Raw genomic sequence first — 21,248 nt, 5'->3', positions numbered from 1 at the left:
CGAGGAAACCAAAATTGAAAGAGACACATGTGTCCCATTGTTCATTGCAGCACTATTTACCATAGCTAGAGCATGGAAGCAACCTAGATGTCCATCAACAGATGAATGGATAAAGAAGTGGTGGTACATATACACAATGGAATACTACTGAGCCATAAAAAGGAACACATTTGAAAACCTATTATACAGAGTGAAGTGAGTCAGAAAGAGAAAGATAAATATTGTATTCTAACACATATATACAGAATCTAGAAAAATGGTACTAAAGAATTTATTTACAGGGCAACAGTGGAAAAACAGACATAGAGAATAGTCTTATGGACATGGCGAGAGGGGAGGAGAGGGTGAGATGTATGGAAAGAGTAACATGGAAACTTACATGGCCATATGTAAAATAGATAGCCAACCGGAATTTGCTGTATGGCTCAGGAAATTCAAGCATGGGCTCTGTATCAATCTAGAGGACTGAGATGGGGCAGGAGATGAGAGGGAGGTTCAAAAGGGAGAGGATATATGTATACCTATGTCTGATTCATGTTGAGGTTTGACAGAAAACAAAATTCTGTAAAGCAATTATACTTCAATTAAAAAAATAAATTAAAAAAAAGCAATGCATCTACTTTATAAATCACATATAAAATCTAATTTTAGCCATATAACTCATAAATGTTGGTATTACTGTCCTCAAAATGATACCGTGGCCTGGTGCCAGGACTCCCAACATATTTGAGGTTCAGCTGTGGCCAAGAGAGAACTCTGACTTCTGCTTCAACACAAATGAGACCTCATCCAGGAGGAGGGAGCAATGAACTCTGTACCAAGGGGCCAGTTGGAATGAAGTTTCTCTGACTCATGGACTGAGAATTTCCCTGCCAGTTCCCAAGGTGGTTTGGCCATACTTGATGGATTTACTCTGCTTAAAGGTCTTTTGTTGATAGTTTGGTATCATGTGGCCTTATTAATAAATAGAAATAGCATGCTAATAAACCACTAAAGGTTCCTACATGCATTTCCCCTGGCTTTTGAGCAAAGACAAAAGCCCCCTCTTACTACCGCACACTTTTTTTTTGTTTATTTAGATATAATTGATGTAAAACATTAGCTTCAGGTGTACAACATAATGATTACACACACACATACACACACACACATAAATAGTGAAATGATCATCACAGTAAGTCTAGTTAACATCAGTCCATGTAGAGCTACAAATTTTGTGTGTGCGATGAGAACGCTTTAAGATCTACTCTCTTAGCAACTTTCAAATACACAGTACAGTATTATTAACTACAGTCACCATCCTGTACATTACATTCCCCATGAGTTATTTCTTTTACAACTGAAAATTGCACCCCACACTTATTTTTGTTTCACATCATAAGTTGGATTTGAGAAACCAGAATAGGAAATATCCAAAAGGCATTAAACTTTCATACTCACTAGCAGGGCTCAACAAAAGTTCCCCAGTCCTGCCAAAACCATGGAGGAAGGAACATAATTCGGTACGATTTTTAAGTCAGTACTGGGTCTCATGTATATCACTTCCATCTGCTAACCCCTGAGGGCCGATGGGTGCCAAGTGATTGGATATGTGACATTCACCTGGCCCCAATTTTCCTTTCTGAAAAGGAATGGAAAATACAATACCAGTTTCCAAGTTGCTACGCTCATAAAACCAGAAAGATAATCACCACCCGCCTACACGACTGCATAAGCCTTGCATGGCCGTCACTTGTCAGTTCACAGGTATGGAGAATCCTCGGGGGAACCATCAACAGACAAAGAGAAAGCTTTCCCTCGCGAAGTTTATAGAGACAGGAGTAATGTTAAAGGATTTAAACTATTACAGCACATTTGAAAGGTGATATAAAGGTTACAGGACAACTTCATCTACACTGCGCACAGATCCACCATGGGAAGATGGTCTATGGGATCCTTGGTGCTGCCGGGGCTCAGGCAGGATGTGCAGAGTGGTGGGGCTCAGAGAAGACGGGGGACAGGAGGACGTTTCAGAATGCCACATCTCCTACCTTTCTGGAAGAACTCTTCAAGGCTGTCCTTGAACGGCTGCAGATACTCCTTTGGAGACTCCTTACACACGACTGCCATCTGCTTCTCACTTGCTGTGAAGAGAAGGCGGCAGTCAGACTTCCTCAAGAACACAGATCTGCTGAACCCATGCTCTGTGCTCTGCATTAAGTGTGGAATCCTTACCCATCACTATTTATCCAAATTACAGGGCAAGAAGCAAAACCAAAAAACAAAAATAATTACTCATTCTATACCTTTCTTCAGGAACAGGGAAATGCATCACCTTCAACGTTTTTTAATTTTTTTAAAGAAACGCAGCAAAACTTCCGACTTTGCACAGGTGAAAAACTCTGCTTTTTGGTCTCTCGAAAAGAGAGGCAAAAGCAATGTAAGGACTAGTCCTAGCAAATTAAGAGCCCAGATCCTCTTCAGATTCATAGTCCAAAAGCTTAAAATAGATGTTGCAAAAATTCCGAGGTCTTGAACCACCACACAGCATGAGAAGCCAGGTTGGGGAGGATCAAACCTCTCTTCACTTTTGTTCACCTACCCTTCGCATTAATATTTTACTAAATCATGTGAAATCATTTTAAATATGATTTACTACAGACAGGATATCCAGAATTTACCATATGTTGTTTTTTGGTAATCAAGAGCCCTCAGATCAGATAGTTTTCATTTGGTGACATGGAAACTACAATTACCTGTAACAAATCTGTCACAAAAGGCAGTTAACCCAGACAAGGGGCATTTCCCTAAGTTTTGATATGTTTGTACAGTGGCAGAAATGCATTGGGTAGAAGAAAAGGCTTCATTTCTCCCAAGCTAGAGCTGAGTCATGATCACTTTTGTCTGTCGGTCACGGCCATTACTGGCGTGCCATTGTTCAAGAGAATATATTAAAGCACCAGATATTCACCATAAACACATCACCATAAATGGTTCAAAAAAACAGAGAAAGGTATACTCTTGGAGGAATTTACAGAAGCACAAAGGAAGGTATTTTGGAAGAGTACGGTTAGAAAGGATGCCTTTATGTCGGGAAATCTGTATTCAAGAACTTGGTGTTTCCAAAACCAGCATCCCAGAATGTTTACTATGAACATGTGAAGTAATCCAGAAGCACAACAGCCCTGAACAGAAAAGGCAAAAGAGGTCCTTCGAAATTAGTTACTTGACATTTTCTCTTACAATATTGCCACCTAGATTGCTGAAATCCTAGATGACTCTGGGAGACTATCAGATTGTACTGCAGATGAAAGCATGATGGCAGGGAATTCTGTCAAGTTCAGCATCAGCTGCAACCTCAGAATCACCTCCAGGGATTCCCTCCTGGGATCATGAGGCTGATCACAGGACATGAGGGCCTAAATGCAGGCTCTTCCCATTGACATAGTTATTTTTCAAACGTTTTTAATAGAGTTTATTTTGAATATCTATGATGAAGTATTCTGATAATCACTCTAGTGCTATCTAGGAAAACTTTGTCTGCTGGGATGCAAAGGTTCATTTATTTTTTTTTAAATGATCCATCTTATCTGGAACAAATACCTTAAAACCAGTCCATCATTATTTCAAAACATTCCTCCCCCAACTCCTACACTTTTACCTTTATTTGTCAGTATGTCTGTCCTCTCCACAATACCTACTTAATAATTTTCTACTGTTGTATGATTTTCCTTTACCTCTTTGCTAGTTCTCTCCTATGAACCTAATACTCTACCAGTGTTTCTCAAATGTATGTTACATCAACATGTCCAAAATTTGTGGTGGTGGTTTAGTCGCTCAGTTGTGTCCAACTCTTGTGACCCCATGGACTATCGCCCACCAGGTTCCATAGGATTTTCCAGGCAAGAATACTAGAGTGGGTTGCCATTTCCTTCTCCAGGGGATGTTCCTGACCCAGGGGTCGAACCTGGGTTTCCTGCATTGCAGGCAGATTCTTTACCAACTGAGCTACCAGGGAAGTATGTCATTATATTTTATCCCAAGTGGGTCCTCTACATCAGTATCCAGCCAGTTATTAGCGCAAGAAAAAGGAGAGTTGTCCTTTTCTCCTCTGTTTTTGTATGTCTCATAGGTTACCTAGTCATGTAACTCCTAAAAGCTTTATCAGTACATGCATTCCTTTTTATATTTTTACTGTGACCAAAATGATAAGTACCTCCCCTCCCATCACTATTCTATTATCAAAATAATGACTTTGGGTTAGAGCTATCAGAGAGGGAAGAGGGATAGTGTATATAGAGCTGGAAGAGGTGAATGTATTGTTTTTATTCTATTCTTTTTTGTTTTAAGGGAGAGAAGATCAAAACTTAACTTTGAAACTTAAGTTTTTCGTGGTCTCTATGGATTAAAATGCAAGATCATCCATTGAAAATAAAAAGGCAAAGGGACAAAAAAAAAGATGAAACTAATGGATTCTTGTTGCTCATTCAAATGAATTCAAACTTCCAGGCTGAAATTTAAGGCCTTTTCCTTTTTCAGCTTTATATTTTCCCATATATTTGACTAATGAGACCAAAATTACACGTTTCCAAACTATATCAACCAGTATTGCCAGCTCCATGCCTCCACTCATGCAGTTCTTTGTCCACCCTGCTCTCACTCCCTACATACTTTCTAGTGCATTTGATAAAATCCTATTCATCCTAATAAAGTTTTTCTGAGATGCCACCACTACCATAAAACCCTTCCAATCCAAAGTTTTTGAATCTTTTGAACATCTATCTTCCAGAGAGCATTTATGTTTTACCTTATATTATATTTGTCTATTTATATTAATCCCTGCAAAATCACCATGCAGGTTTCATTTACTCATCCCCAAACTTGTCCAGAGACCTCCATGCATCTGGCCAAAGCATCAAGATTCTTATGTGTAGGAAAGTGGAAAAAAAAATTTAGCAATTTTGACCCTGACTGAGTGAGCTCTCTAGGGACGTAATATGATCTCCTTGTCTCTACTTTTTCCTTCCTTCCTGGGGCTTCCCTGGTGACTCAGATGGTAAAGACTCTGCCTGCAATGCGGGAGACCCGGGTTCAATCACTGGGTCATGAATATCCCCTTAGAACAGTGAATGGCTACCCATTCCAGTATTCTTGCCTGGAGAATCCCATGGACAGAGGAGACTGGCAGGCTACAGTCCATGGAGTCGCAGAGTCAGATGCGACTAACACTTTCACTTTCCTCCCTAGGTACATCAACAGGTCCCAGTGAAACACTGTGACTGTCCCAAGCTGATGTGAAAGTGCTTAGTGTGAGAGTTGGACTGTGAAGAAGGCTGAGCGCCGAAGAATTGATGCTTTTGAACTGTGGTGTTGGAGAAGACTCTTGAGAGTCCCTTAGACTGCAAGGAGATCCAACCAGTTCATTCTGAAGGAGATCAGCCCTGGGATTTCTTTGGAAGCAATGATGCTAAAGGTGAAACTCCAGTACTTTGGCCACCTGATACGAAGAGTTGACTCATTGGAAAAGACTCTGATGCTGGGAGGGATTGGGGGCAGGAGGAGAAGGGGACGACAGAGGATGAGATGGCTGGATGGCATCACTGACTCAATGGACGTGAGTGTGAGTGAACTCCGGGAGTTGGTGATGGACAAGAAGGCCTGGCGTGCTGCGATTCATGGGGTCGCAAAGAGTCAGACACGACTGAGCAACTGATCTGATCTGAAACATCTACCACTTCATGCTGGAAGGCACAGGAAAGTAGCAAAGATTGTTCTCCTGATTGAATAGTTGTGACAGCAGACTAAGATGCAGGAGACTGATCAGACACACTTTGGAAGAGTTCTACTTTCAAGAATTGACATTTTCCAATGAACTTTTATGACCACATAAACTTTTCTGATGATACCAAACTATGATTCTGAAGCCATATTTATTCTCACAATATAAATTGGGAGAGGGTTTCAAATTAAATGGTCTTCTATTGCATTCATATTCCAACAGTTTCATTTATAGAGAACTATGTTACATGAATACAAATAATATACAGTGAGGCAGGCCTGTATTTTGGTAAAAGGACATAACTGAAGCCAGGACAGTAATTTCTTCAAGGTTATTTCTTCCTAGGCAAAGCAAAGCCCAATGTAGAGCTTCTTTTCTCAATTACACAAACAAAACCTCTGTCTCTGTCTGAATTAAAAGGGTTGATCACTGTGGTTCTCCCTTTGTGCTAGATGACAGAGCCCATGGTGTCCATCAAACTCCCCAGATTGGCCAGGTAGTGGTGTGGTAAAAGGCTGGTGCTTGGATCCACACGTACCTGAATGCATGTGGGTTGTGGCTTTTCTCATTTGCAAAACGGGGACCCCCTTACTCACAGGCACAATAGTCTTTCCCTTCTCCAGGGGATCTTCCTAATCCAGGGATCAAACCCAAGTATCCCGCACTGCAGGCAGATTCTTTACCAGCTAAGCCACAAGAGAAGCCCAAGAATACTGGAGTGAGTAGCCTATTCCATTTCCAGCAGATCTTCCCGACCCAGGAATCGAACCAGGGTCTCCTGCATTACAGGCAGATTCTTTACCCACTGAGCTATCAGGGAAGCCCTACAGGCAAGATACATGAATTAAATGAGCCAATGCATGTAAAGTGGTTTGCAGAATGCCTGGCACTATCAAGTGGCATCCAATATATTATCTGTCACTTTTATAACTTTGTAAAATTGGTTGGGAAACATGTCATATGCAGAACAGCAAGAGAGTCATGGCTGGAGATTATGAACTACAAATTCTACACACTCTATTTATGAAAATACACCTCAGTGCAAATCTCCTGTTTGGAACAAAGAGATAATGATTTTTGTTCCCTTGCTGATGATCTACCACCCACTATGAGAATTCAAGGAAGCAACTCCCGGGGGAAAGATGAAGCAAAATGTGAAGTAAGTGTCTGGGGCCTCCGAGCCTCATGGGTTTGAAATGAGAAACACTGAAACCAGTCCAAAGGACAGCAGCTTCCCTGCTGGGTCCCGAGGTCCTGTTTGCACCCCAACGGGCACAGCCTCCCACGTGGCCTGTTAGCATTAAACTTTTCCACACGATCAAAGCACAGGGCTGCCCTCTGTCTGAGTGCAGTGCCATATTCGATGGCCAGGCAGCTGGCCGGCTCCCACTTATTAATTTGGCTTATCCAGGATGCATTCGAGCAGACAAACAGGAGACCTGAAGACTAATTAACACTGACACTGGAGACTGGCAGTGCATAAAGGAGACAGGTCCCTGACAAAGCCCCAGTGCCATTCATTGTCCAACCAGGAGACACTTACACAATGTTGCTGGACCACCAAGGCTGCCTCACATAGGGCTGTGCCGGGAGTTCCAACATTAGAAGCCAAAGTCACCCAGGATTCTTTCTCTCTCTCTCCTTCTTCTATTAAGTTTGATGAATTAAAGAATATATTAATTCCTGAAGTTAGTTACTAATAGATCATTGTGAGAGATGAAATATTGAAAGCATTCTCTAAAATACTTGATAATATCCTATCCTATCCTTTCTCTGAGCTCCATGCTCAAAGAACTACCTCAGAGAATTGCTAAAGCAATACAAAGAACAGAGACAGTATGAAAAACTATTAATATATGCCAATAAAATGGGCAGCCAAGAAAAAAATGGACACATTTTTAGAAATGTATAATCTCCCAAGGTTGAATATATATGTATATCTTATATAATAAAATTATTGATACTAAATTGAGATACTAACTAAAGGTTAAGTACTTATGAAGCATTTAAAATATAAAGTATAGCCAATACTTTATAATAACTATAAATGAAGTATAATATTTAAAAATTGTGGATCACTATGCTGTATACTCAAAGCTTATATACTATTGTACATCAAATATACCTCGATTAAAAAAAACCTTAAAAAATAGGTTGGTTGTCAAATATTTTAGAGGAAGGAAAGATATAGCTTTGAATGTTTTGAGATTTCAAATATTAGACTGTTAAGTTTCTAAGTGGTTGTCTGTTTTTTTGTTTTTTAAACCTTTAAGAACAAGGAAGAAAGCTTATTGAGTCGCTTAAAAAGCATGGGTAGGTTAGAAGGACACAGAGGCAAGGCTGACACATAATTCATCAAAATCTGATACATGTTTAATCATTTTAACAGATCAAATGTACACAGGCATTCCTAAGGAAAACAGGCTACAAATTTTTTTCTGTATGAGTGAAGGACCTATGGTCTTTGTAATGAAGTCAGAATACAGTTTCAGAGAAAAAGAAGGATGCATCTAGGCTTTGCTTTTTAAATCTGGGATTCCCTCTTTTTCCCCTCTCTACCTAATTCCTACTCAACCTCTTCTTGGATCTGGGCCAGTTTTACTTGTTCTTCAGTTTTATAAGATCCTTAGCCTTTCTCTGAGCTCCATGCTTAAAGAACTAACTCAGAGAATTGCTAAAGCAACACAAAAACTGAGAGAGTATGAAAAACTAACATATGCCAATAAAGTGGACAACTGAGAAAAAATGGACAAATTTCTATAAATGTATAATCTCCCAAGACTGAACCAGGAAGACAGAAAATATGAACAGGCCAATTACCAGTAATGAAAGTAAATCAGTAATAAAAAGTAATTCCTGACAAATGAAAGTCCCAGACCAGACAGCTTCACAGACGAATTCTCCCAAACATTTAGAGAAGAGCTAACACCTATCCTTGTCTAACTATTAAAAAAAAAAAGAAATGAAGAAAAAGGAATGCTTCTGAACTCATTCTATGAGGCCAGCATCATTCTGATATCAAAATCAGACAAAGACATAACACACATGCAAATTACAGGTCAAAACCACTGATGAATATAGATGAAAAAATCCTCAATAAAAAACAGCAAACTGAATTCAACAATACATCAAAAAATGTCTTATACAGACATCTAATGAATTTCTAAACACTAACAATGAACTCTCAGAAAGAGAAATTTAAGGAAACAACTGCATTTATAATCACATTGGAAAAAATAAAATATTTAAGAATAAACTTAACTAAGGAGGTAAAAGAACTATACTGGGATAAACTATAAAACATTGAAAAAAGAAATTGAAGACAACACAAACAGATGGGAAGATAGACTGTTCATGGACTGGAAGAATGAATGATGTTAAAAATGATCACACTACCCAAGGCAATATAAAAATTCAATGCAGTCCTTATCAAAATACCAAGGGCATTTTTCACAGAACTAGAACAAATAATTTAAAAATGTGTATAGAAACAAAAATAGACTCCAAATAGCCAAATAATCTTGAGAGAAGAACAAAAAGCTGCAGGAATCATGCTGTCTAACTATACTACAGAGCTTCAGTAATCAAAATATTACTGTGCTGTCACATAAACAGATACATAGATCAATGGAACAGAACAGACAGCTCAGAAATAAGCCCGTGAACTTACTGTCAGTTAATCTAAGACAAAGGAGGTAAGAATATACAATGGAGAAAGGACACTGTTTTCAAAAAGTAGTGCTGGGAAAACAAGACAGCTACATGTAAAGAAATAAATTTGAATATTCTCTAACACCATATACAAAAATAAACTCAAAATGGATTAAAGACCTAAATATAAGACTGGAAACCATAAAACCCCTAAAAGAAAACATAGGCGGAACATTTCTTGACATAAATTGTAACTATATTATTTTTGGATCTGTCTGCTTAAAGCAAAGGCATTAAAAACAAAAATAAACAAATGGGACCTAATTAAACTTAAAAGCTTTTGCACAGCAAAGGAAAGCATCAACAAAACAAAAGGACAACCTAATACATGGGAGAAAATATTTGCAAATGATATGACTGATAGAGAGTTAATCTATCTATCTATCTATCTATCTATAGATACATATATAAACAACTCATACAACAACATCAAAACCCAAACAACTCAATTTTTAAAATGGGCTGAAGACCTGAACAGACACTTTTTCAAAAAGAAATACAGATGGCCAACAGGCATATGAAAAGATGCTCAATACTGTTAATCATCAGAGAAAATGCAATTAAATCCACAATGAGACATCCTCCTCACACTTGGCAGAATAGCTATTATCAAAGAGATCACAGATTATAAACGTTGGTGATGATGTGGGAAAAAGGGAACCCTCATATTGTTGGTGAGAATGTAAATCAGTGCTGCCACTATGGACAACAGTATAGAGGCTCCTCAAAAATCTCAAAATAAACTACCATATGACCCAGCAATCCACCCCTGGGCATTTATCCAAAAAAACCCAAACAAACCCAAACACTAATTCCAAAAGATACATGCACCCCAATGTTCAAAGCAGCATTATTTATAATTGCCAAGATACGGAAGCACCCTACGTGTCCATCAACAGATGAATGAAGATGTAGTATATATCACAGTGGTATACTACACGGCCGTAAAAACACTAAAAGTTTGAAATCCTGCCATCTGCAACAATACGGATGGACTTGGCGAGGGTTATGCCAAGGGAAATAAGTTAGATGGAGAAAGAGAAATACTGTATGATATCATTTACACGTGGAATCTAAAAATATAAAACAATTTATTGAATATAACAAAAAAGAAACAGACTCACAGATATGGAGAAAAAATCAGTGGTTACCAGTGTGGAGAGGGACACAAGGGCTGGCAATATAGGAGTAGTGGATTAAGATGTAGAAACTGCTGCTGCTGCTAAGTTGCTTCAGTCGTGTCTGACTCTGTGCGACCCCAGAGACGGCAGCCCACCAGGCTCCCCCATCCCTGGGGTTCTCCAGGCAAGAACATTGGAGTGGGTTGCCATTTCCTTCTGCAATGCATGAAAGTGAAAAGCGAAAGGGAAGTCGCTCAGTTGTGTCCGACTCCTAGCGACCCCATGGACTGCAGCCTACCAGGCTCTTCCGTCCATGGGATTTTCCAGGCAAGAGTACTGGAGTGGGGTGCCATTGCCTTCTCCAGATGTAGAAACTACTATGTTTAAAAAAATAAGCTACAGGATATACATATAGTACAACATAGGGGGTATAATCAATATTTTATAACAATTAGAGATGGAATATAACTTTTAAACATTGTGAATGTTGTATATCAACTTTGTATATCAACTATAGCTCGATAAAAAGAAAGTGATTTTAAAAAAGAACTAAGAGACTAAAACAAATGCTTATATTACACCAGTGGGGTTTATGTGAGAGATACAAGTCAGAGTTAGATTATAAAGAGCATAGACTGCTGGGTTAAGGAGTTTATTCTAAAGAAATTCATTCAATAAATACATCAATTCACCAAATAGTCACTGTATGCCCACTGTCTGCCACAAACTGTATTCAATACTAGGGATACATCAGTGGGAAAAAACAAAAAAGACTAAAATCTTTTAGTCTTTGACATTGTAGTGAATGGATCCCCAACAAAAATTTCTTAATGGGAATGGAACACAGTAACTTGCTTCTCATAATCTGAACTGCATGTAAACATATGGGTTATTTACTTTAATGCTGCAAGGAGATCAAACCAGTCAATCCTAAAGAAAATCAATCTTGAATATTCATTGGAAGGACTGATGCTGAAACTGAAGCTCCAATACTTTGACCATCTAATGTGAAGAAACGACTCATTAGAAAAGACCCTGATGCTGAGAAAGATCGAAAGCAGAAGGGGACAACAGAAAACGGGATGGTTGAATGGCATCACTGACTCGATGGACATGCGCTGAGCAAGCTTTGGGATATGGTGAAGGAGAGGGAAGCCTGGCGTTCTGCAGTCCACGGGGTCACAAAGAGTCAGACAGCACTGAACTACTGAACAGCAACATACTGCACTTCAAGGCTTCTCTTTAGTAACAGCAGGACAGTATACAGTGCTCTTCCCAGTGCCCGTCACATCAAGCAACATATACACACACAGAGCTTTAAGTTATCTAGCCCCAAACATACTTTTATTAAGATAAATTTAAAAACAAATTCAGAAATCAAAATAGCAGTCTTAGCGTGATGAACCTATACAATACCTTTTCATGGTATTGGCCTTGAACTGAATGGCTGGGGGATTATATTACATCCAATGCATTAAAAAAGATATAAAAAACACTGAGCTAATTCAAATCAAGGACTTCTATGGGGGAGGCAAATCATACATAAAATCAGCAAAATGTCAGTAATTTAAAAAATTTGCTTGTTAAAGGTTTGGCACAAATGAGAATGCTATTTTGTGGCTACTTTCTGCATGTTCATTTTTTAAAGAAGGCTACATAAAGGAAAGTATCAACTTACACTTTAAAGTTGAAAGTTTAAAGTAAACAAGTTAAAAATAAACAACAAAAGCTGCAAACAGAAAGTGCCTATTTCATGTTCTTGGATTCTGATGCTGGAAATGGGAGTATTTATGGCTTCACTGGTGACTCATGGAACAACAAATAAGATAAAAAGCAGAGTATGGGGTTGCCCAGGACTGGGAGAAGGAGGGATAGAAAGATTACTGGGATGATGGTTAAAAGACATGAGGCTCCTTTTTGGGTAAGGACAATTTTCTAAAATTGAGTGTGTTGATGGTTGCACAACTCTGCAAATATAACAAAAATCACTGAGTTGTACACCTTAAGAGGGTGAATTAGATGGCATCTATATGTATCTCAATAAACCTATTAAAGAAAAGTTAATTAGAATTCTGAGCCTTAAACTGGAACTATAATGAGCATGTAAGTAAAGAATATCCAATCTGTGCTTCTTTTACAAGATAGAATCATTTTTCAAATCTCAGGTCCAGTTATATCTTCATTATAACTGTTATAATAATATTTATTCAACCATTGATGTGAAGTGGAAAATGAGTTTGGAATATACATGTATTTGAGAAATCAAACATATTAGTCTTCAGAAATACCAATAAATGTTATAAAAATACAAGACTTACTAAACAAATAGTTATATTTAAGAGAAATACAAGCAAGGGACTGAAATAATTTTGTTAACTTTTAACATATTAAAACAAGAGCTTTGGCATATTTTTTCATTGTGGTAGACCACTGTCTATATATCTGTAATATATATACACACATATAGATAATTAATATATTAAAATTTTTTTCTCTTTGAACTACTCTTAATCTAAAGATATATTCACTTATTCTTAGTTTTCCTCACTCTTTATTGGCTTGGAAAGTTATTTAATACCTCGCTGATTCTTGGTTTCTGATATATAAAATTCTTGAGAACTAAATGAGATGTACATGAAAAAGCATTTTGTATACTGAGCAGTAAAATGCTATTCAAACTATTCTTTATCCACTTAAAATATTCAAACAGTCCTAAGCCTAGTTAGAATACATACTGTACATGGCTTTATTCTTCTCATTTCCAGGAACAATGAAACAATAACAGGCCCACAAATTCTTTAAACAAGTTGACTTTCCTAATATTTATGTGTTTAGTAAACAACAAATCACTATGTTATAAATAGTCTGATTTCTTTCACAGCCAAACCATCTTTAAAATTTGCCCGTACTCACTTTTTCTGTTTCTCATTTACCACTTAGTCCCAGACCCACTGAAATTTACTTCACCCCAATTATGACAAGGGAAAGAATACCCTCAAGTTACCAGTGAATCCTCCCTATTGTCACTGTCTTAAAAAAACTTTCACCACCCAGCAGGATTCCACTCTGTCACCCATGCGCCCATCTTGAAATAATTTGTCCCTTGGCTCTGGGTCCAGCATCCCTGACTTTCTTCCTACCTCAATTGCTCTGTCTCCTTTGCAGCCTCATCTTTCTATACTCAGCCATTAAATGCTCAAATTTTTGAACATTTCTTCTCTCATGTGGTGGTCTCTTGCTAGACAATGTCTGCATAAACATTTCAGTCCCATCTGTGGGACTCTAACTCCTGCATGCACATGTCTATCCCATAGCTCCATCCCCACAGGCGCTCTGCAGTCCATCACTCTGACCAGACTGCTGAGACACCCTCTTGGCTGTTTCTCCCATACCCTTGCTTCCTCTGGATTTGTCCTTCACATTGGAGTCACAGTGATCTTCATAAAATACACATCTGATTATGCCAACCCCCTGCTTAAACCCACCAGCTCTTAGAGACTGGCCACTGCCAGGCCCTGCATAAGCTGACTCTTGCCCCTCCCCAGCCTCACTCTGTCCCCACACCACACTCTGTGCTCCAGCCACAGTGGCCCTCTCTCAGTTCCTCAAACTCCATCAGTTCCTTCCCATCCCCAGGGTGTTCTTTTAGCCAGTGATCTTTCCTCCAGGTTCCCCAGGTGGTGCTAGTGATAATGAACCCACCTGCCAATAAAGATGCGGATTTGGTCCCTGGGACAGGAAGATCCCTTGAGGAGGGCATGGCAACCCACGCCAGTATTCTTGCCTGGAAGTACCATGGAGAGGGGATTTTTGGGGGGCTACAAAGAGTCAGACATGACTGAAGCAACCTATCATGCATGCCTATGTACACACTCTCCTCTATCCTCTGGGTAACCAGGGCCTGGTTAGTGGTTAGTCATCATTTTCATCTTGGCTCTAAGGGCACATCACTGGGGTTTCTTTTTGACTCTCCACTCTATATGAATGAGGTCTTCTCCTTACACAATCTCACAGCATGGTGTACTTCCCCTTTGTAACTATGATTTTCCCGATTATTTGGTTGTCTTCTCCATTAGGCAGGAGCACTGTACTTTGTTATCTCCCTGGCACCTGAAATAATGTCTAATCTAAACAAGACACTCAAAGAGTAGTTGCTAAATAAATGAATAAATGACCAAGTAAACTACAAAATGAATACACTTATATGCATGCAGTATAGTTATTAGTGCTCTGATAGAATCTGTCTCTCAGATCAGATCAGTCGCTCAATCGTGTCCGACTCTTTGCAACCCCATGAATCACAGCACACCAGGCCTCCGTGTCCATCACCAACTCCCAGAGTTCACTCAGACTCACGTCCATCAAGTCAGTGATGCCATCCAGCCATCTCATGCTCTGTCGTCCCCTTCTCCTCTTGCCCCCAATCCCTCCCAGCATCAGAGTCTTTTCCAATGAGTCAACTCTGCATGAGGTGGCCAAAGCACTGGAGTTTCAGCTTTAGCATCATTCCTTCCAAAGAAATCCCAGGGCTTATCTCCTTCAGAATGGACTGGGTGGATCTCCTTGCAGTCCAAGGGAGTTTCAAGAGTCTTCTCCAACACCACAGTTCAAAAGCAGCAATTCTTCGGCACTCAGCCTTCTTCACAGTCCAACTCTCACATCCATACATGACCACAGGAAAAACCATAGCCTTGACTAGACGAACCTTTGTTGGCAAAGTAATGTCTCTGCTTTTGAATATGCTATCTAGGTTGGTCATAACTTTCCTTCCAAGGAGTAAGCGTCTTTTAATTTCATAGCTGCAGTCAGCATCTGCAGTGATTTTGGAGCCCAGAAAAATAAAGTCTGACACTGTTTCCACTGTTTCCCCATCTATTTCCCATGAAGTGATGGGGCCAGATGCCATGATCTTCATTTTCTGAATGTTGAGCTTTAAGCCAACTTTTTCACTCTCCACTTTCACTTTCATCAAGAGGCTTTTGAGTTCCTCTTCACTTTCTGTCATAAGGGTGGTGTCATCTGCATATCTGAGGCTATTGATATTTCTCCCGGCAATCTTGATTCCAACTTGTGTTTCTTCCAGTCCAGCGTTTCTCATGATGTACTCTGCATATAAGTTAAATAAACAGGGTGACAATATACAGCCTTGACGAACTCCTTTTCCTATTTGGAACCAGTTTGTTGTTCCATGTCCAGTTCTAACTGTTGCTTCCTGACCTGCATACAAATTTCTCAAGACGCAGATCAGGTGGTCTGGTATTCCCATCTCTTTCAGAATTTTCCACAGTTTATTGTGATCCACACAGTCAAAGGCTTTGGCGTAGTCAATAAAGCAGAAATAGATGAATCTGTCTCTGCTGCTGCTACTGCTGCTAAGTTGCTTCAGTCGTGTCGGACTCTGTGTGACCCCATAGACGGCAGCTCACCAGGCTCCCTCATCCCTAGAATTCTCCAGGCAAGAACACGGAGTGGGTTGCCACTTCCTTCTCCAATGCATGAAAGTGAAAAGAGAAAGTGAAGTCGCTCAGTCGTGTCTAACTCTTCCCGACCCCATAGACTGCAGCCTACCAGGCTCCTCTATCCATGGGATTTTCCAGGCAAGAGTACTGCAGTGGGGTGCCATTGCCTTCTCCGAATCTGTCTCTAGTATATACATATACAACCACACAAAAATACATCTCTATATGTATAATAAACCTAGACAGATAGAGGCAAGGGCTAGGGAAAACACACGTAGACTGGATACCATGTCGTTTTCATTACTATTCTTTTATTCAGATATGAGATATACGTTTTTTAAAAAACATCTCAAAAGCTAGATTCAGAATTCTTGGAAAGGGGACAGTAATAATTAGAAACAAGTCTCTGATACATTCTTGGAGCCAAACATCTCAGGATCTCCAGATGAGGCCTCAGGAACATTCTGGCTTCAGGGAAATGGGATTCTGTCTTTTGTAACAGAGGAAGAGGAGTTTGGATCTCTCTCAGAAGGAGAGATGGATACAGACCTTTATGGGTAGGAAGAGAATATAAGTGAATTGGAGAAGTCTGGCCTCTGGGGCATCCCCATAGCTTCAGTAGAGCCTCACTGATCTCACAGTGCTTGCGATTGTGAGTGAGTGTGGCCTGTGAATAATGAAGACGGAGCTCAATTTTCACAAAGTTTGGACCTAGTGCAGAGCAGACACTTCACAGGAAGGCAACCCTCCAATTTCCTGGCCTTCCAATCCTATGGACATCTTTGTTTTTCAACATGCATGCTAAGTCGGTTCAGTCATGTCTGATCCTTTGCAACCCTATGGACTGTACCCTGCCAAGGTCCTCTGTCCACAGGATTTTCTAGACAAGAATACTGGAGTGGGTTGCCATTTCCTACTCCAGGGGATCTTCACCCAGGGATGGAACCTGGATCTCCTGCATTGCAGGCAGATTCTTTACCACTAAGCCACCTGGGAAGCCCCTTCTTTTTCCACAGAGATGGGATTTTAGAGTGAGCTGCACTTCGATCACAGGAGACAGGGTGGTTTCTAGCCCTACAAAACACCTTTATGGGTTTTACAAATACTCATACCTTCAAAATATTGAGTATCTGCACTTTTGTCAGTGGTAAGTGTTGGAGACAAACATTTAACCAGACATACTGGGTGAGCACTGGCTGCGCAGCGCTGGAGCGGCGAGTGGCCGAGAGGAGATACCCCATGTCCAAGGTCAGTAGTGGCAGCCGTGAGGAGATACCCCACGTCCAAGGTAAGGGGCAGCGGCTGCACTTTGCTGGAGCAGATACCACTGTGTGAAGAGATAACTCACAGCCAAGGTAAGAGAAACCCCAGTAAGAGGGTAGGCAGTGAGAAAGGGAATCAGAGGGCAGGCAGACTGAAACCACAATCACAGAAAACTAACCACTCTAATCACGTGGACCATAGCCTTGTCTAATTCAGTGAAAGTAAGCCACGCCGTGTAGGGCCACCGGAGAGAGATAGCTCTTGGTGGAGAGTTCTGACAAAATGTGATCCAGTGGAGAAGGGAATGGCAAACCACTTCAGTATTCTTGCCTTGAGAACCCCATGAACAGTATGAAAAGGCAAAAAGATAGGACACTAAAAGATGAACTCCCTGGGTCGGTAAGTGCCCAATATGCTACTGGAGATCAGTGGAGAAATAACTCCAGAAAGAATGAAGAGACAGCCAAAGCAAAAACAACCCCGGCTGTGGATGTGACCGGTGACAGAAGCAAGGTCTGATGCTGTAAAGAGCAATATTGCATAGGAACCTGGAATGTCAGGTCCATGAATCAAGGCAAGTTTGAAGTGGTCAAACAGGAGATGGCAAGAGTGAATGTCAACATTCTAGGAATCAGCGAAATAAAATGGACTGGAATGGGTGAATTTAACTCAGATGACCACTATATCTACTACTGCGGGCAGGAATCCCTCAGAAGAAATGGAGTAGCCATCATGGTCAACAAAAGAGTCTGAAATGCAGTACTTGGATGCAATCTCAAAAACGACAGAATGATCTCTGTTCGTTTCCAAGGCAAACCATTCAATATCACAGTAATTCAAGTCTATGTCCCCATCAGTAATGCTGAAGAAGCTGAAGTTGAACAGTTCTATGAAGCCCTACAAGACCTTCTAGAACTAACACCCAAAAAGATGTCCTTTTCATTATAGGGGACTGGAATGCAAAAGTAGGAAGTTAAGAAACACCTGGAGTAACAGGCAAATCTGGCCTTGGAGTATAGAATGAAGCAGAGCAAAGGCTAATAGAGTTTTGCCAAGAGAACGCAGTGGTCATAGCAAACACCCTCTTCCAACAACACAAGAGAAGACTCTACACATGGACATTACCAGATGGCCAGCACCGAAATCAGACTGATTATATTCTCTGCAGCCAAAGATGGAGAAGCTCCATATAGTCAGCAAAAACAAGACTGGGAGCTGACCGTGGCTCAGATCATGAACTCCTCCTTATTGCCAAATTCAGACTTAAATTGAAGAAAGTGGGGAAAACCACTAGACCATTCAGGTACGACCTAAATCAAATCCCTTATGATTATACAGTGGAAGTGAGAAATAGACTCAAGGGACTAGATCTGATAGACAGAGTGCCTGATGAACTATGGACGGAGGTTCGTGACATTGTTCAGGAGACAGGGATCAAGACCACCTCAAGAAAAAGACATGCAAAAAAGCAATATGGCTGTCTGAGGAGGCCTTACAAATAGCTGTGAAAAGATGAGAAGTGAAAGGCAAAGGACAAAAGGAAAGATATAACCATTTGAATGCAGAGTTCCAAAGAATAGCAAGGAGAGATAAGAAAGCCTTAGCGATCAGTGCAAAGAAATCGAGGAAAACAACAGAATGGGAAAGACTAGAGATCTCTTCAAGAAATTAGAGATACCAAGGGAACATTTTATGCAAAGATGGGCTCAATAAAGGACAAAAATGGTATGGACCTAACAGAAGCAGAAGATATTAAGAAGAGGTGGCAAGAATACACAGAATTGTACAAAAAAGATCTTCACAACCCAGATAATCACGGTAGTGTGATCACTCACCTAGAGCCAGACATTCTGCAATGTGAAGTCAAGTGGGCCTTAGGAAGCATCACTCTAAACACAGCTAGTGGAGGTAATGGAATTCCAGTTGAGCTATTCCAAATCCTGAAAGATGATGCTGGGAAAGTGCTGCACTCAATATGCCAGCCAATTTGGAAAACTCAGCAGTGGCCACAGGACTGGAAAAGGTCAGTTTTCATTCCAATCCCAAAGAAAGGCAATGCCAAAGAATGCTCAAACTACCACACAATTGCACTCCTCTCACACGCTAGTAAAGTAACACTCAAAATTCTCCAAGCCAGGCTTCAACAGTAAGTGAACCATGAACTTCTAGATGTTCAAGCTGGTTTTAGAAAAGGCAGAGGAACCAGAGATCAAAATGCCAACATCCTCTGGATCATGGAATAAGCAAGAGAGTTCCAGAAAAACATCTATTTCTGCTTTCTTGACTATGCCAAAGCCTTTGACTGTGTGGATCACAACAAACTGTGGAAAATTCTGAAAGAGATGGGAATACCAGACCACCTGATCTGCCTCTTGAGAAATTTGTATGCAGGTCAGGAAGCAACAGTTAGAACTGGACATGGAACAACAGACTGGTTCCAAATAGGGAAAGGAGTACGTCAAGGCTGTATATTGTCACCCTGCTTATTTAACTTATATGCAGGGTACATCATGAGAAATGCTGGGCTGAAGGAAGCACAAGCTGGAATCAAGATTGCCAGGAGAAATCTCAATAACCTCAGATATGCAGATGACACCACCCTTATGGCAGAAAGTGAAGAAGAACTAAAGAGCCTCTTGATGAAAGTGAAAAAGGAGAGTCAAAGAGCTGGCTTAAAGCTCAACATTTAGAACTAAGATCATGGCATCTGGTCCCATTACTTCATGGTAAATAGTTGGGGAAACAGTGGAAACAGTGGCTGACTTTATTTTCTGGGCTCCAAAAGTCACTGCAGATGGTGACTGCAGTCTTGAAATTAAAAGATTCTTGCTCCTTGGAAGAAAAGCTATGACCAACCTAGACAGCATATTAAAAAGCAGAGACATTACTTTGCCAACACAGGTCCATATAGTCAAGGTTATACTTTTTTCAGTAGTCATGTATGGATGTGAGAGTTGGACTATAAGGAAAGTTGAGTGCCAAAGAATTGATGCTTTTGAACTGTGGTGTTGGAGAAGACTCTTGAGAGTCCCTTGGACTGCAAGGAGATCCAACCAGTCCATCCTAAAGGAGATCAGTCCTGGGTATTTATTGGAGAGACTGATGTTGAAGCTGAAAGTCCAATACTTTAGCCACCTGATGTGAAGAGCTGACTCATTTGAAAAGACCCTGATGCTGGGAAAGATTGAGAGCAGGAGGAGAAGGGGATGAGAGAGGAAGAGATGGTTGGATTGCATCACCGACTCGATGGACATGGGTTTGGGTGGACTCTGGGAGTTGGTGATGGACAGGGAGGCCTGGTGTGCTGTGGTCCATGAGGTCGTGAAGAGTTGGACACAACTGAGTGACTGAACTGAATTGAATTGGGCATTTCAAGGCTTCCCAGTTGGCCAGAGGTAAAAAATCTACCTGGCAATGCAGGAGACGCAAGAGACGTGGGTTTGATCCCTGGGTTGGAAAGATCCCCTGAAGTAGGAAATGGCAACCCACATCAGTATTCTTGCCTGGAAAATCCCATGGACAGAGGGTCTAAGACCCATGGCGGGTTAGTCCATGGGGTTGCAAAGAGTCGGACACAACTGAGCATGCATGTATCAGTCATCTCTCCTTTAAAATTGTTCATAAGAGTCTAATAACATAGAGAGACAAGGAAATCAACAAAGTGTAATACAGTAGAGTGTCATAGGACACTGGATAGGAGCCTCTAATTCAGATTGGAATTGGGTAGTGGTAGCCAGGGAAGGTTCTCCAAAAGAGGTAACTTATGAGTAGAATTGCAAAAGTCAAGGAGGAGTCAGCCAGTCAGCCAAGGAGAATGAAGGAAGAGGGAAGTAGTTTCAGAAACAGGAAATATGAAGAGTAAAATTAAGGTATTATGGAAATGTATGGATCTTTGGGGATAAGTTAGGGCTTCCCTGGTAGTTTAAACAGTAAAGA

General features: G+C 40.5%; 1 protein-coding gene across 10 annotated transcripts in view; it reads right to left on the bottom strand.

Annotated features, from left to right (window-relative positions):
- The window catches only part of FMN1 (formin 1), a 501,299-nt gene that overhangs the window by 106,409 nt on the left and 373,642 nt on the right, over nt 1-21,248 (bottom strand). For all 10 annotated transcript variants that reach the window (XR_011568786.1, XR_011568785.1, XR_011568787.1 and 7 more), the window contains one exon: nt 2,031-2,123. Coding sequence is in view for 7 of the 10 variants with exons in the window: in XM_070797220.1 (XP_070653321.1) it covers nt 2,031-2,123 (93 nt within the window). In the remaining 3 variants the exon portion in view is untranslated. The remainder of the gene's footprint in view (nt 1-2,030; nt 2,124-21,248) is intronic.

This window comes from Bos indicus, chromosome 10 (genome assembly GCF_029378745.1).
Source record: "Bos indicus isolate NIAB-ARS_2022 breed Sahiwal x Tharparkar chromosome 10, NIAB-ARS_B.indTharparkar_mat_pri_1.0, whole genome shotgun sequence".
Classification (NCBI taxonomy): domain Eukaryota; kingdom Metazoa; phylum Chordata; class Mammalia; order Artiodactyla; family Bovidae; genus Bos; species Bos indicus.
The sequence above is the reverse complement of the archived record's forward strand: the minus strand, read 5'-3'. Positions and strand labels throughout refer to the sequence as shown.